Below are 12111 nucleotides of genomic sequence, written 5' to 3' on the forward strand. Positions count from 1 at the left end.
TCACCAGCGCCCAATACTGCAGTATCACCCCGGACTTCACCAGTGCTCAATACTGCAGTATCACCCCGGACTTCACCAGTGCTCAATACTGCAGTATCACCCCGGACTTCACCAACACCCAATACTGCAGTATCACCCCGGACTTCACCAGTGCTCAATACTGCAGTATCACCCCGGACTTCACCAGCGCCCAATACTGCAGTATCACCCCGGACTTCACCAGTGCTCAATACTGCAGTATCACCCCGGACTTCACCAGCGCCCAATACTGCAGTATCACCCCGGACTTCACCAGCGCCCAATACTGCAGTATCACCCCGGACTTCACCAGCGCCCAATACTGCAGTATCACCCCGGACTTCACCAGCGCCCAATACTGCAGTATCACCCCGGACTTCACCAGCGCCCAATACTGCAGTATCACCCCGGACTTCACCAGCGCCCAATACTGCAGTATCATCCCGGACTTCACCAGCGCCCAATACTGCAGTAATACCCCGGACATCACCAGCGCCCAATACTGCAGTATCACCCCGGACTTCACCAGTGCTCAATACTGCAGTAATACCCCGGACATCACCAGTGCTCAATACTGCAGTATCACCCCGGACTTCACCAGCGCCCAATACTGCAGAAGGGGTGTCGCCCACCTTCCAGAACAGTACACAACTCTGGCCCTGGGTGTAATGGACATCATAAGTGATAGGAGGTCCGTCTTCGGTCAGGAGGCTGTTATGCCGTAGAACGTCTTGGAAGTGACAGTGAGGGGCGATGGAGGTCAGCTCATGCGTCCGTCCTCTGGATGGCTTGTATTGTTAGTGAACTCCCCTTCTTCAGGCCGTAAAGCCACACCGCAGGAAACAGCTGTGTCTGGAAATGGAGGTTGTACGTGTGAATCAGTAACTCCGGGGACAGGGAATAGAAGGAGACAGTCTTTTCTGTGCAGTTAAGCAGCACCCCCACCATGGAGGGCCGCGGCAGGAGGCTCGGGGTCTCCTCATTCTTATGCCAGGCGCTCAGGTGCTCCTTGTTCCATTTTACGCACCAGGACAAGTCATTGTCTCCAAGTTGTTGGTGTTTAGCGATTTCTGCTGCTGCCACTCCGATGGCCCAGCCGTCGCTGTCTGCGGTGCTGACCTCCCAGTACATGCTGCCTGCGGAGAAGCCTTGTGAGCAGAGGGCCTGGCAGCCAGTGAACCTGCGCTCCTTCTTGGGGTAGGAACAATGCTTATCGGCCACAGTCACCTTCTTCAAGTCCGAGGACAGAGACAGGCGACAACTGACGGAATCCGGGTCAAAAGAGACGACTGTTGCCCCTGGAATAAGGAAAGGTAGCGTTATACACCTGGAGTATATCAGTGTGAAGCAGGAGAGCAGGAGACGACCTTCATGGTTGTAGAGCACCCAGGACTGAAAGTGGGATCTCCAGTGCCACCAGCCTGAGGAGAGCAGGAGACAGCCACGTGGGATCTCCAGTGCCACCAGCCTGAGGAGAGCAGGAGACAGCCACGTGGGATCTCCAGTGCCACCAGCCTGAGGAGAGCAGGAGACAGCCACGTGGGATCTCCAGTGCCACCAGCCTGAGGAGAGCAGGAGACAGCCACGTGGGATCTCCAGTGCCACCAGCCTGAGGAGAGCAGGAGACAGCCACGTGGGATCTCCAGTGTAACAGCCTGAGGAGAGCATGAGAGCTGGAAGACAACCTTCATGGTTGTGGTGCACCCAGGACTGAAAGTGGAATCTCCAGTGCCGCCAGTCTGAAGAGAGCAGGAGACAGCAACGTGGGATCTCCAGTGTAACAGCCTGAGGAGAGCATGAGAGCTGGAAGACAACCTTCATGGTTGTGGTGCACCCAGGACTGAAAGTGGAATCTCCAGTGCCGCCAGTCTGAAGAGAGCAGGAGACAGCAACGTGGGATCTTCAGTGCCACCAGCCTGAGGAGAGCAGGAGACAGCCACATGGGATCTCCAGTGCCACCAGCCTGAGCAGAGCAGGAGACAGCCACGTGGGATCTCCAGTGCCACCAGCCTGAGGAGAGCAGGAGACAGCCACGTGGGATCTCCAGTGCCACCAGCCTGAGGAGAGCAGGAGACAGCCACGTGGGATCTCCAGTGTAACAGCCTGAGGAGAGCAAGAGAGCTGGAAGACAACCTTCATGGTTGTGGTGCACCCAGGACTGAAAGTGGAATCTCCAGTGCCGCCAGTCTGAAGAGAGCAGGAGACAGCAACGTGGGATCTCCAGTGCCACCAGCCTGAGGAGAGCAGGAGACAGCAACGTGGGATTTCCAATGCCACCAGCCTGAGGAGAGCAGGAGACAGCCACATGGGATCTCCAGTGCCGCCAGTCTGAGGAGAGCAGGAGACAGCCACATGGGATCTCCAGTGCCACCAGCCTGAGGAGAGCAGGAGACAGCCACGTGGGATCTCCAGTGCCACCAGCCTGAGGAAAGCAGGAGACAGCCACATGGGATCTCCAGTGCCGCCATTCTGAGGAGAGCAGGAGACAGCCACATGGGATCTCCAGTGCCGCCAGTCTGAGGAGAGCAGGAGACCGCAACGTGGGATCTCCAGTGCCACCAGCCTGAGGAGAGCTGGAGACAGCCACGTGGGATCTGCAGTGCCACCAGCCTGAGGAGAGCAGGAGACAGCATCGTGGGATCTCCAGTGCCGCCAGTCTGAGGAGAGCAGGAGACAGCCATGTGGGATCTCCAGTGCCACCAGCCTGAGGAGAGCAGGAGACAGCCACATGGGATCTCCAGTGCCGCCAGTCTGAAGAGAGCAGGAGACAGCAACGTGGGATCTCCAATGCCACCAGCCTGAGGAGAGCAGGAGACAGCCACATGGGATCTCCAGTGCCGCCAGTCTGAGGAGAGCAGGAGACAGCCACGTGGGATCTCCAGTGCCACCAGCCTGAGGAGAGCAGGAGACAGCCACGTGGGATCTCCAGTGCCACCAGCCTGAGGAGAGCTGGAGACAGCCACGTGGGATCTCCAGTGCCACCAGCCTGAGGAGAGCAGGAGACAGCCACGTGGGATCTCCAGTGCCGCCAGTCTGAGGAGAGCAGGAGACAGCAACGTGGGATCTCCAGTGCCACCAGCCTGAGGAGAGCAGGAGACAGGAACATGGGATCTCCAGTGCCGCCAGTCTGAGGAGAGCAGGAGACAGCCACGTGGGATCTGCAGTGCCACCAGCCTGAGGAGAGCAGGAGACAGCCACATGGGATCTCCAGTGCTGCCATTCTGAGGAGAGCAGGAGACAGCCACATGGGATCTCCAGGGCCGCCAGTCTGAGGAGAGCAGGAGACCGCAACGTGGGATCTCCAGTGCCGCCAGCCTGAGGAGAGCTGGAGACAGCCACGTGGGATCTGGAGTGCCACCAGCCTGAGGAGAGCAGGAGACAGCAACGTGGGATCTCCAGTGCCGCCAGTCTGAGGAGAGCAGGAGACAGCAACGTGGGATCTCCAGTGCCACCAGCCTGAGGAGAGCAGGAGACAGCCACATGGGATCTCCAGTGCCGCCAGTCTGAGGAGAGCAGGAGACAGCCACGTGGGATCTCCAGTGCCACCAGCCTGAGGAGAGCAGGAGACAGCCACATGGGATCTCCAGTACCGCAAGGCTGAGGAGAGCAGGAGACAGCCACATTGGATCTCCAGTGCCGCCAGTCTGAGGAGAGCAGGAGACAGCCACGTGGGATCTCCAGTGCCACCAGCCTGAGGAGAGCAGGAGACAGCCACATGGGATCTCCAGTGCCGCAAGGCTGAGGAGAGCAGGAGACAGCCACGTGGGATCTCCAGTGCCGCCAGTCTGAGGAGAGCAGGAGACAGCAACGTGGGATCTCCAGTGCCACCAGCCTGAGGAGAGCAGGAGACAGCCACGTGGGATCTGCAGTGCCACCAGCCTGAGGAGAGCAGGAGACAGCCATGTGGGATCTGCAGTGCCACCAGCCTGAGGAGAGCAGGAGACAGCCACATGGGATCTCCAGTGCCGCCAGTCTGAGGAGAGCTGGAAGATGACCTTCATGGCTGTAGAGCACCCAGGACTGATAGTGAGATCTCCAGTGCCACCACCCTGATGAGAGCAGGAGACAGCCACATGGGATCTCCAGTGCCACCAGCCTAAGGAGAGCAGGAGACAGCCACGTGGGATCTCCAGTGCCACCAGCCTGAGGAGAGCAGGAGACAGCCACGTGGGATCTCCAGTGCCGCCAGTCTGAGGAGAGCAGGAGACAGCAACGTGGGATCTCCAGTGCCACCAGCCTGAGGAGAGCAGGAGACAGCCACGTGGGATCTCCAGTGCCACCAGCCTGAGGAGAGCTGGAGACAGCCACGTGGGATCTGCAGTGCCACCAGCCCAAGGAGAGCAGGAGACAGCCACGTGGGATCTCCAGTGCCACCAGCCTGAGGAAAGCAGGAGACAGCCACATGGGATCTCCAGTGCCGCCATTCTGAGGAGAGCAGGAGACAGCCACATGGGATCTCCAGTGCCGCCAGTCTGAGGAGAGCAGGAGACCGCAACGTGGGATCTCCAGTGCCACCAGCCTGAGGAGAGCTGGAGACAGCCACGTGGGATCTGCAGTGCCACCAGCCTGAGGAGAGCAGGAGACAGCCACGTGGGATCTGCAGTGCCACCAGCCCAAGGAGAGCAGGAGACAGCCACGTGGGATCTCCAGTGCCACCAGCCTGAGGAAAGCAGGAGACAGCCACATGGGATCTCCAGTGCCGCCATTCTGAGGAGAGCAGGAGACAGCCACATGGGATCTCCAGTGCCGCCAGTCTGAAGAGAGCAGGAGACAGCAACGTGGGATCTCCAATGCCACCAGCCTGAGGAGAGCAGGAGACAGCCACATGGGATCTCCAGTGCCGCCAGTCTGAGGAGAGCAGGAGACAGCCACGTGGGATCTCCAGTGCCACCAGCCTGAGGAGAGCAGGAGACAGCCACATGGGATCTCCAGTGCCACCAGCCTGAGGAGAGCAGGAGACAGCCACATGGGATCTCCAGTGCCGCCAGTCTGAGGAGAGCAGGAGACAGCCACATGGGATCTCCAGTGCCGCAAGGCTGAGGAGAGCAGGAGACAGCCACATTGGATCTCCAGTGCCGCCAGTCTGAGGAGAGCAGGAGACAGCCACGTGGGATCTCCAGTGCCACCAGCCTGAGGAGAGCAGGAGACAGCCACATGGGATCTCCAGTGCCGCAAGGCTGAGGAGAGCAGGAGACAGCCACGTGATATCTCCAGTGCCGCCAGTCTGAGGGGAGCTGGATACAGCCACGTGGGATCTGCAGTGCCACCAGCCTAAGGAGAGCAGGAGACAGCCACGTGGGATCTGCAGTGCCACCAGCCTGAGGAGAGCAGGAGACAGCCATGTGGGATCTGCAGTGCCACCAGCCTGAGGAGAGCAGGAGACAGCCACGTGGGATCTCCAGTGCCGCCAGTCTGAGGAGAGCAGGAGACAGCAACGTGGGATCTCCAGTGCCACCAGCCTGAGGAGAGCAGGAGAAAGCCACGTGGGATCTCCAGTGCCGCCAGTCTGAGGGGAGCTGGAGACAGCCACGTGGGATCTGCAGTGCCACCAGCCCAAGGAGAGCAGGAGACAGCCACGTGGGATCTGCAGTGCCACCAGCCTGAGGAGAGCAGGAGACAGCCACGTGGGATCTGCAGTGCCACCAGCCTGAGGAGAGCAGGAGACAGCCACGTGGGATCTCCAGTGCCACCAGCCTGAGGAGAGCAGGAGACAGCCACATGGGATCTCCAGTGCTGCCATTCTTAGGAGAGCAGGAGACAGCCACATGAGATCTCCAGTGCCGCCAGTCTGAGGAGAGCAGGAGACCGCAACATGGGATCTCCAGTGCCGACAGCCTGAGGAGAGCTGGAGACAGCCACGTGGGATCTGCAGTGCCACCAGCCTGAGGAGAGCAGGAGACAGCAACGTGGAATCTCCAGTGCCGCCAGTGTGAGGAGAGCAGGAGACAGACACGTGGGATCTCCAGTGCCACCAGCCTGAGAAGAGCAGGAGACAGCCACGTGGGATCTCCAGTGCCACCAGCCTGAGGAGAGCAGGAGACAGCCACGTGGGATCTCCAGTGTCGCCAGTCTGAGGGGAGCTGGATACAGCCATGTGGGATCTGCAGTGCCACCAGCCTAAGGAGAGCAGGAGACAGCCACGTGGGATCTGCAGTGCCACCAGCCTGAGGAGAGCAGGAGACAGCCATGTGGGATCTGCAGTGCCACCAGCCTGAGGAGAGCAGGAGACAGTCACGTGGGATCTCCAGTGCCGCCAGTCTGAGGAGAGCTGGAAGATGACCTTCATGGCTGTAGAGCACCCAGGACTGATAGTGGGATCTCCAGTGCCACCACCCTGATGAGAGCAGGAGACCGCCACGTGGGATCTCCAGTGCCACCAAACTGAGGAGAGCAGGAGACAGCCACGTGGGATCTCCAGTGCCACCAAATTGAGGAGAGCAGGAGACAGCCACGTGGGATCTCCAGTGCCACCAGCCTGAGGAGAGCAGGAGACATCCACGTGGGATCTCCAGTGCCGCCAGTCTGAGGGGAGCTGGACACAGCCACGTGGGATCTCCAGTGCCACCAGTCTGAGGAGAGCAGGAGACAGCCACGTGGGATCTGCAGTGCCGCCAGTCTGAGGAGAGCAGGAGAAAGCAACGTGTGATCTCCAGAGCCGCCAGTCTGAGGAGAGCAGGAGACCGCCACGTGGGATCTCTAGTGCCGCCAGTCTGAGGAGAGCAGGAGACAGCCACGTGGGATCTCCAGTGCCACCAAACTGAGGAGAGTAGGAGACAGCCTTGTGGGATCTCCAGTGCCAGCAGCCTGAGGAGAGCAGAAGACAGCCACGTGGGATCTCCAGTGCCGCCAGTCTGAGGAGAGCAGGAGACCGCAACGTGGGATCTCCAGTGCCGCCTGTCTGAGGAGAGTAGGAGACATCCACGTGGGATCTCCAGTGCCGCCAGTCTGAGGGGAGCTGGACACAGCCACGTGGGATCTCCAGTGCCACAAGTCTGAGGAGAGTAGGAGAAATCCACGTGGGATCTGCAGTGCCGCCAGTCTGAGGGGAGCTGGACACAGCCACGTGGGATCTCCAGTGCCACCAGTCTGAGGAGAGCAGGAGACAGCCACATGGGATCTGCAGTGCCACCAGCCTGAGGAGAGCAGGAGACAGCCATGTGTGATCTCCAGTGCCGCCAGTCTGAGGAGAGCAGGAAACAGCAACGTGGGATCTCCAGTGCCACCAGTCTGAGGAGAGAAGGAGACAGCCACGTGGGATCTGCAGTGCCACCAGCCCAAGGAGAGCAGGAGACAGCCACGTGGGATCTGCAGTGCCACCAGCCTGAGGAGAGCAGGAGACAGCCACGTGGGATCTGCAGTGCCACCAGCCTGAGGAGAGCAGGAGACAGCCACGTGGGATCTCCAGTGCCACCAGCCTGAGGAGAGCAGGAGACAGCCACATGGGATCTCCAGTGCTGCCATTCTTAGGAGAGCAGGAGACAGCCACATGAGATCTCCAGTGCCGCCAGTCTGAGGAGAGCAGGAGACCGCAACATGGGATCTCCAGTGCCGACAGCCTGAGGAGAGCTGGAGACAGCCACGTGGGATCTGCAGTGCCACCAGCCTGAGGAGAGCAGGAGACAGCAACGTGGAATCTCCAGTGCCGCCAGTGTGAGGAGAGCAGGAGACAGACACGTGGGATCTCCAGTGCCACCAGCCTGAGAAGAGCAGGAGACAGCCACGTGGGATCTCCAGTGCCACCAGCCTGAGGAGAGCAGGAGACAGCCACGTGGGATCTCCAGTGTCGCCAGTCTGAGGGGAGCTGGATACAGCCATGTGGGATCTGCAGTGCCACCAGCCTAAGGAGAGCAGGAGACAGCCACGTGGGATCTGCAGTGCCACCAGCCTGAGGAGAGCAGGAGACAGCCATGTGGGATCTGCAGTGCCACCAGCCTGAGGAGAGCAGGAGACAGTCACGTGGGATCTCCAGTGCCGCCAGTCTGAGGAGAGCTGGAAGATGACCTTCATGGCTGTAGAGCACCCAGGACTGATAGTGGGATCTCCAGTGCCACCACCCTGATGAGAGCAGGAGACCGCCACGTGGGATCTCCAGTGCCACCAAACTGAGGAGAGCAGGAGACAGCCACGTGGGATCTCCAGTGCCACCAAATTGAGGAGAGCAGGAGACAGCCACGTGGGATCTCCAGTGCCACCAGCCTGAGGAGAGCAGGAGACATCCACGTGGGATCTCCAGTGCCGCCAGTCTGAGGGGAGCTGGACACAGCCACGTGGGATCTCCAGTGCCACCAGTCTGAGGAGAGCAGGAGACAGCCACGTGGGATCTGCAGTGCCGCCAGTCTGAGGAGAGCAGGAGAAAGCAACGTGTGATCTCCAGAGCCGCCAGTCTGAGGAGAGCAGGAGACCGCCACGTGGGATCTCTAGTGCCGCCAGTCTGAGGAGAGCAGGAGACAGCCACGTGGGATCTCCAGTGCCACCAAACTGAGGAGAGTAGGAGACAGCCTTGTGGGATCTCCAGTGCCAGCAGCCTGAGGAGAGCAGAAGACAGCCACGTGGGATCTCCAGTGCCGCCAGTCTGAGGAGAGCAGGAGACCGCAACGTGGGATCTCCAGTGCCGCCTGTCTGAGGAGAGTAGGAGACATCCACGTGGGATCTCCAGTGCCGCCAGTCTGAGGGGAGCTGGACACAGCCACGTGGGATCTCCAGTGCCACAAGTCTGAGGAGAGTAGGAGAAATCCACGTGGGATCTGCAGTGCCGCCAGTCTGAGGGGAGCTGGACACAGCCACGTGGGATCTCCAGTGCCACCAGTCTGAGGAGAGCAGGAGACAGCCACATGGGATCTGCAGTGCCACCAGCCTGAGGAGAGCAGGAGACAGCCATGTGTGATCTCCAGTGCCGCCAGTCTGAGGAGAGCAGGAAACAGCAACGTGGGATCTCCAGTGCCACCAGTCTGAGGAGAGAAGGAGACAGCCACGTGGGATCTGCAGTGCCACCAGCCTGAGGAGAGCAGGAGACAGCCATGTGTGATCTCCAGTGCCGCCAGTCTGAGGAGAGCAGGAAACAGCAACGTGGGATCTCCAGTGCCGCCTGTCTGAGGAGAGCTGGAAGATGACCTTCATGGCTGTATGTAGAGCACCCAGGACTGATAGTGGTAACTCCAGTGCCACCAGCCTGAGGAGAGAAGGAGACAGCCACGTGGGATCTGCAGTGCCGCCAGTCTGAGGAGAGCAGGAGACAGCCACGTGGGATCTGCAGTACCGCCAGTCTGAGGACAGCATGAAACAGCAACGTGGGATCTCCAGTGCCACCAGCCTGATGAAAGAAGGAGACAGCCACGTGGGATCTGCAGTGCCGCCAGTCTCAGGAGAGCAGGAGACATCCACGTGGGATCTCCAGTGCCGCCAGTCTGAGGGGAGCTGGACACAGCCATGTGGGATCTGCAGTGCCAGCAGTCTGAGGAGTGCAGGAGACAGCCACGTGGGATTTGCAGTGCCGCCAGTCTGAGGAGAGCAGGAGAAAGCGACGTGGGATCTCCAGCAGTCTGAGGAGAGCAGGAGACAGCCACGTGGGATCTCCAGTGCCGCCCGTCTGAGGAGAGCAGGAGACAGCCACTTGTGATCTCCAGTGCCTCCAGTCTGAGGAGAGCAGGAGACAGCCACGTGTGATCTCCAGTGCCTCCAGTCTGAGGAGAGCAGGAGACAGCCACGTGGGATCTCCAGTGCCGCCAGTCTGAGGAGAGCAGGAGACAGCCACGTGGGATCTCCAGTGCCGCCAGCCTGAGGAGAGCAGGAGACAGCCACGTGGGATCTCCAGTGCCGCCAGTCTGAGGGGAGCTGGACACAGCCATGTGGGATCTGCAGTGCCACCAGCCTGAGGAGTGCAGGAGACAGCCACGTGGGATTTGCAGTGCCGCCAGTCTGAGGAGAGCAGGAGAAAGTGACGTGGGATCTCCAGCAGTCTGAGGAGAGCAGGAGACAGCCACGTGGGATCTCCAGTGCCGCCCGTCTGAGGAGAGCAGGAGACAGCCACGTGGGATCTCCAGTGCCTCCAGTCTGAGGAGAGCAGGAGACAGCCTCATGGGATCTCCAGTGCCTCCAGTCTGAGGAGAGCAGGAGACAGCCACGTGTGATCTCCAGTGCCTCCAGTCTGAGGAGAGCAGGAGACAGCCACGTGGGATCTCCAGTGCCGCCAGCCTTAGGAGAGCAGGAGACAGCCACATGGGATCTCCAGTGCCTCCTCGTTTCCTGTCACCCAACGTCCCCAACGATAGACAGCTAAGAAGCAGATGAACCAGTGGTCTTCCGTGACCCCATGTGTCATTATGAGCTGATTATAAATCGTTCTGGACACATGGTGGCTCTGCAGCAGCATCCACACAGGGCAAAGGAGGGTGCACAAACAGCAGAGGAGGGTGCGCACAGGGCAGAGGAGGGTGCACAAACAGCAGAGGAGGGTGCGCACAGTGCAGAGGATGGTGCACAAACAGCAGAGGAGGGCGCACACAGTGCAGAGGATGGTGCACAAACAGCAGAGGAGGGTGCACAAACAGCAGAGGAGGGTGCGCACAGGGCAGAGGAGGGTGCACAAACAGCAGAGGAGGGTGCGCACAGGGCAGAGGATGGTGCACAAACAGCAGAGGAGGGTGCACACAGGGCAGAGGATGGTGCACAAACAGCAGATGAGGGCGCACACAGGGCAGAGGATGGTGCACAAACAGCAGAGGAGGGTGCGCACAGGGCAGAGGATGGTGCACAAACAGCAGAGGAGGGTGCGCACAGGGCAGAGGATGGTGCACAAACAGCAGAGGAGGGTGCGCACAGGGCAGAGGATGGTGCACAAACAGCAGAGGAAGGTGCACAAACAGCAGAGGAGAGCGCGCACAGGGCAGAGGAGGGTGCACAAACAGCAGAGGAGGGTGCGCACAGGGCAGAGGAGGGTGCACAAACAGCAGAGGAGGGTGCGCACAGGGCAGAGGATGGTGCACAAACAGCAGAGGAGGGTGCGCACAGGGCAGAGGAGGGTGCACAAACAGCAGAGGAGGGTGCGCACAGGGCAGAGGATGGTGCACAAACAGCAGAGGAGGGTGCACACAGGGCAGAGGATGGTGCACAAACAGCAGATGAGGGCGCACAAACAGCAGAGGAGGGTGCGCACAGGGCAGAGGATGGTGCACAAACAGCAGAGGAGGGTGCACACAGGGCAGAGGATGGTGAACAAACAGCAGAGGAGGGTGCACAAACAGCAGAGGAGGGTGCGCACAGGGCAGAGGATGGTGCACAAACAGCAGAGGAGGATGCACAAACAGCAGAGGAGGGTGCGCACAGGGCAGAGGATGGTGCACAAACAGCAGAGGAGGGTGCGCACAGGGCAGAGGAGGGTGCACAAACAGCAGAGGAGGGTGCGCACAGGGCAGAGGATGGTGCACAAACAGCAGAGGAGGGTGCGCACAAGGCAGAGGATGGTGCACAAACAGCAGAGGAGGGTGCACAAACAGCAGAGGAGAGCGCGCACAGGGCAGAGGAGGGTGCACAAACAGCAGAGGAGGGTGCGCACAGGGCAGAGGAGGGTGCACAAACAGCAGAGGAGGGTGCGCGTAGGGCAGAGGAGGGTGCACAAACAGCAGAGGAGGGTGCGCACAGGGCAGAGGATGGTGCACAAACAGCAGAGGAGGGTGCACACAGGGCAGAGGATGGTGCACAAACAGCAGATGAGGGCGCACACAGGGCAGAGGATGGTGAACAAACAGCAGAGGAGGGTGCACAAACAGCAGAGGAGGGTGCGCACAGGGCAGAGGATGGTGCACAAACAGCAGATGAGGGCGCACACAGGGCAGAGGATGGTGAACAAACAGCAGAGGAGGGTGCACAAACAGCAGAGGAGGGTGCGCACAGGGCAGAGGATGGTGCACAAACAGCAGAGGAGGATGCACAAACAGCAGAGGAGGGTGCGCACAGGGCAGAGGATGGTGCACAAACAGCAGAGGAGGGTGCGCACAGGGCAGAGGAGGGTGCACAAACAGCAGAGGAGGGTGCGCACAGGGCAGAGGATGGTGCACAAACAGCAGAGGAGGGTGCACACAGGGCAGAGGATGGTGC

At 60.3% G+C, this 12111-nt stretch overlaps 1 protein-coding gene across 1 annotated transcript in view; it reads right to left on the bottom strand.

The window, feature by feature from the left end:
- Positions 1-464: 464 nt before the first annotated feature.
- Positions 465-12111, bottom strand: part of RNF135 (ring finger protein 135) — an 80469-nt gene continuing 68822 nt past the window's right edge. Inside the window, exon 6 of the mRNA XM_075351529.1 lies at positions 465-1316. Coding sequence (XP_075207644.1) covers positions 784-1316 — 533 coding nt within the window. The 3' untranslated portion in view covers positions 465-783. The remainder of the gene's footprint in view (positions 1317-12111) is intronic.

This window comes from Anomaloglossus baeobatrachus, chromosome 5 (genome assembly GCF_048569485.1).
Source record: "Anomaloglossus baeobatrachus isolate aAnoBae1 chromosome 5, aAnoBae1.hap1, whole genome shotgun sequence".
Taxonomy (NCBI): Eukaryota; Metazoa; Chordata; class Amphibia; order Anura; family Aromobatidae; genus Anomaloglossus; species Anomaloglossus baeobatrachus.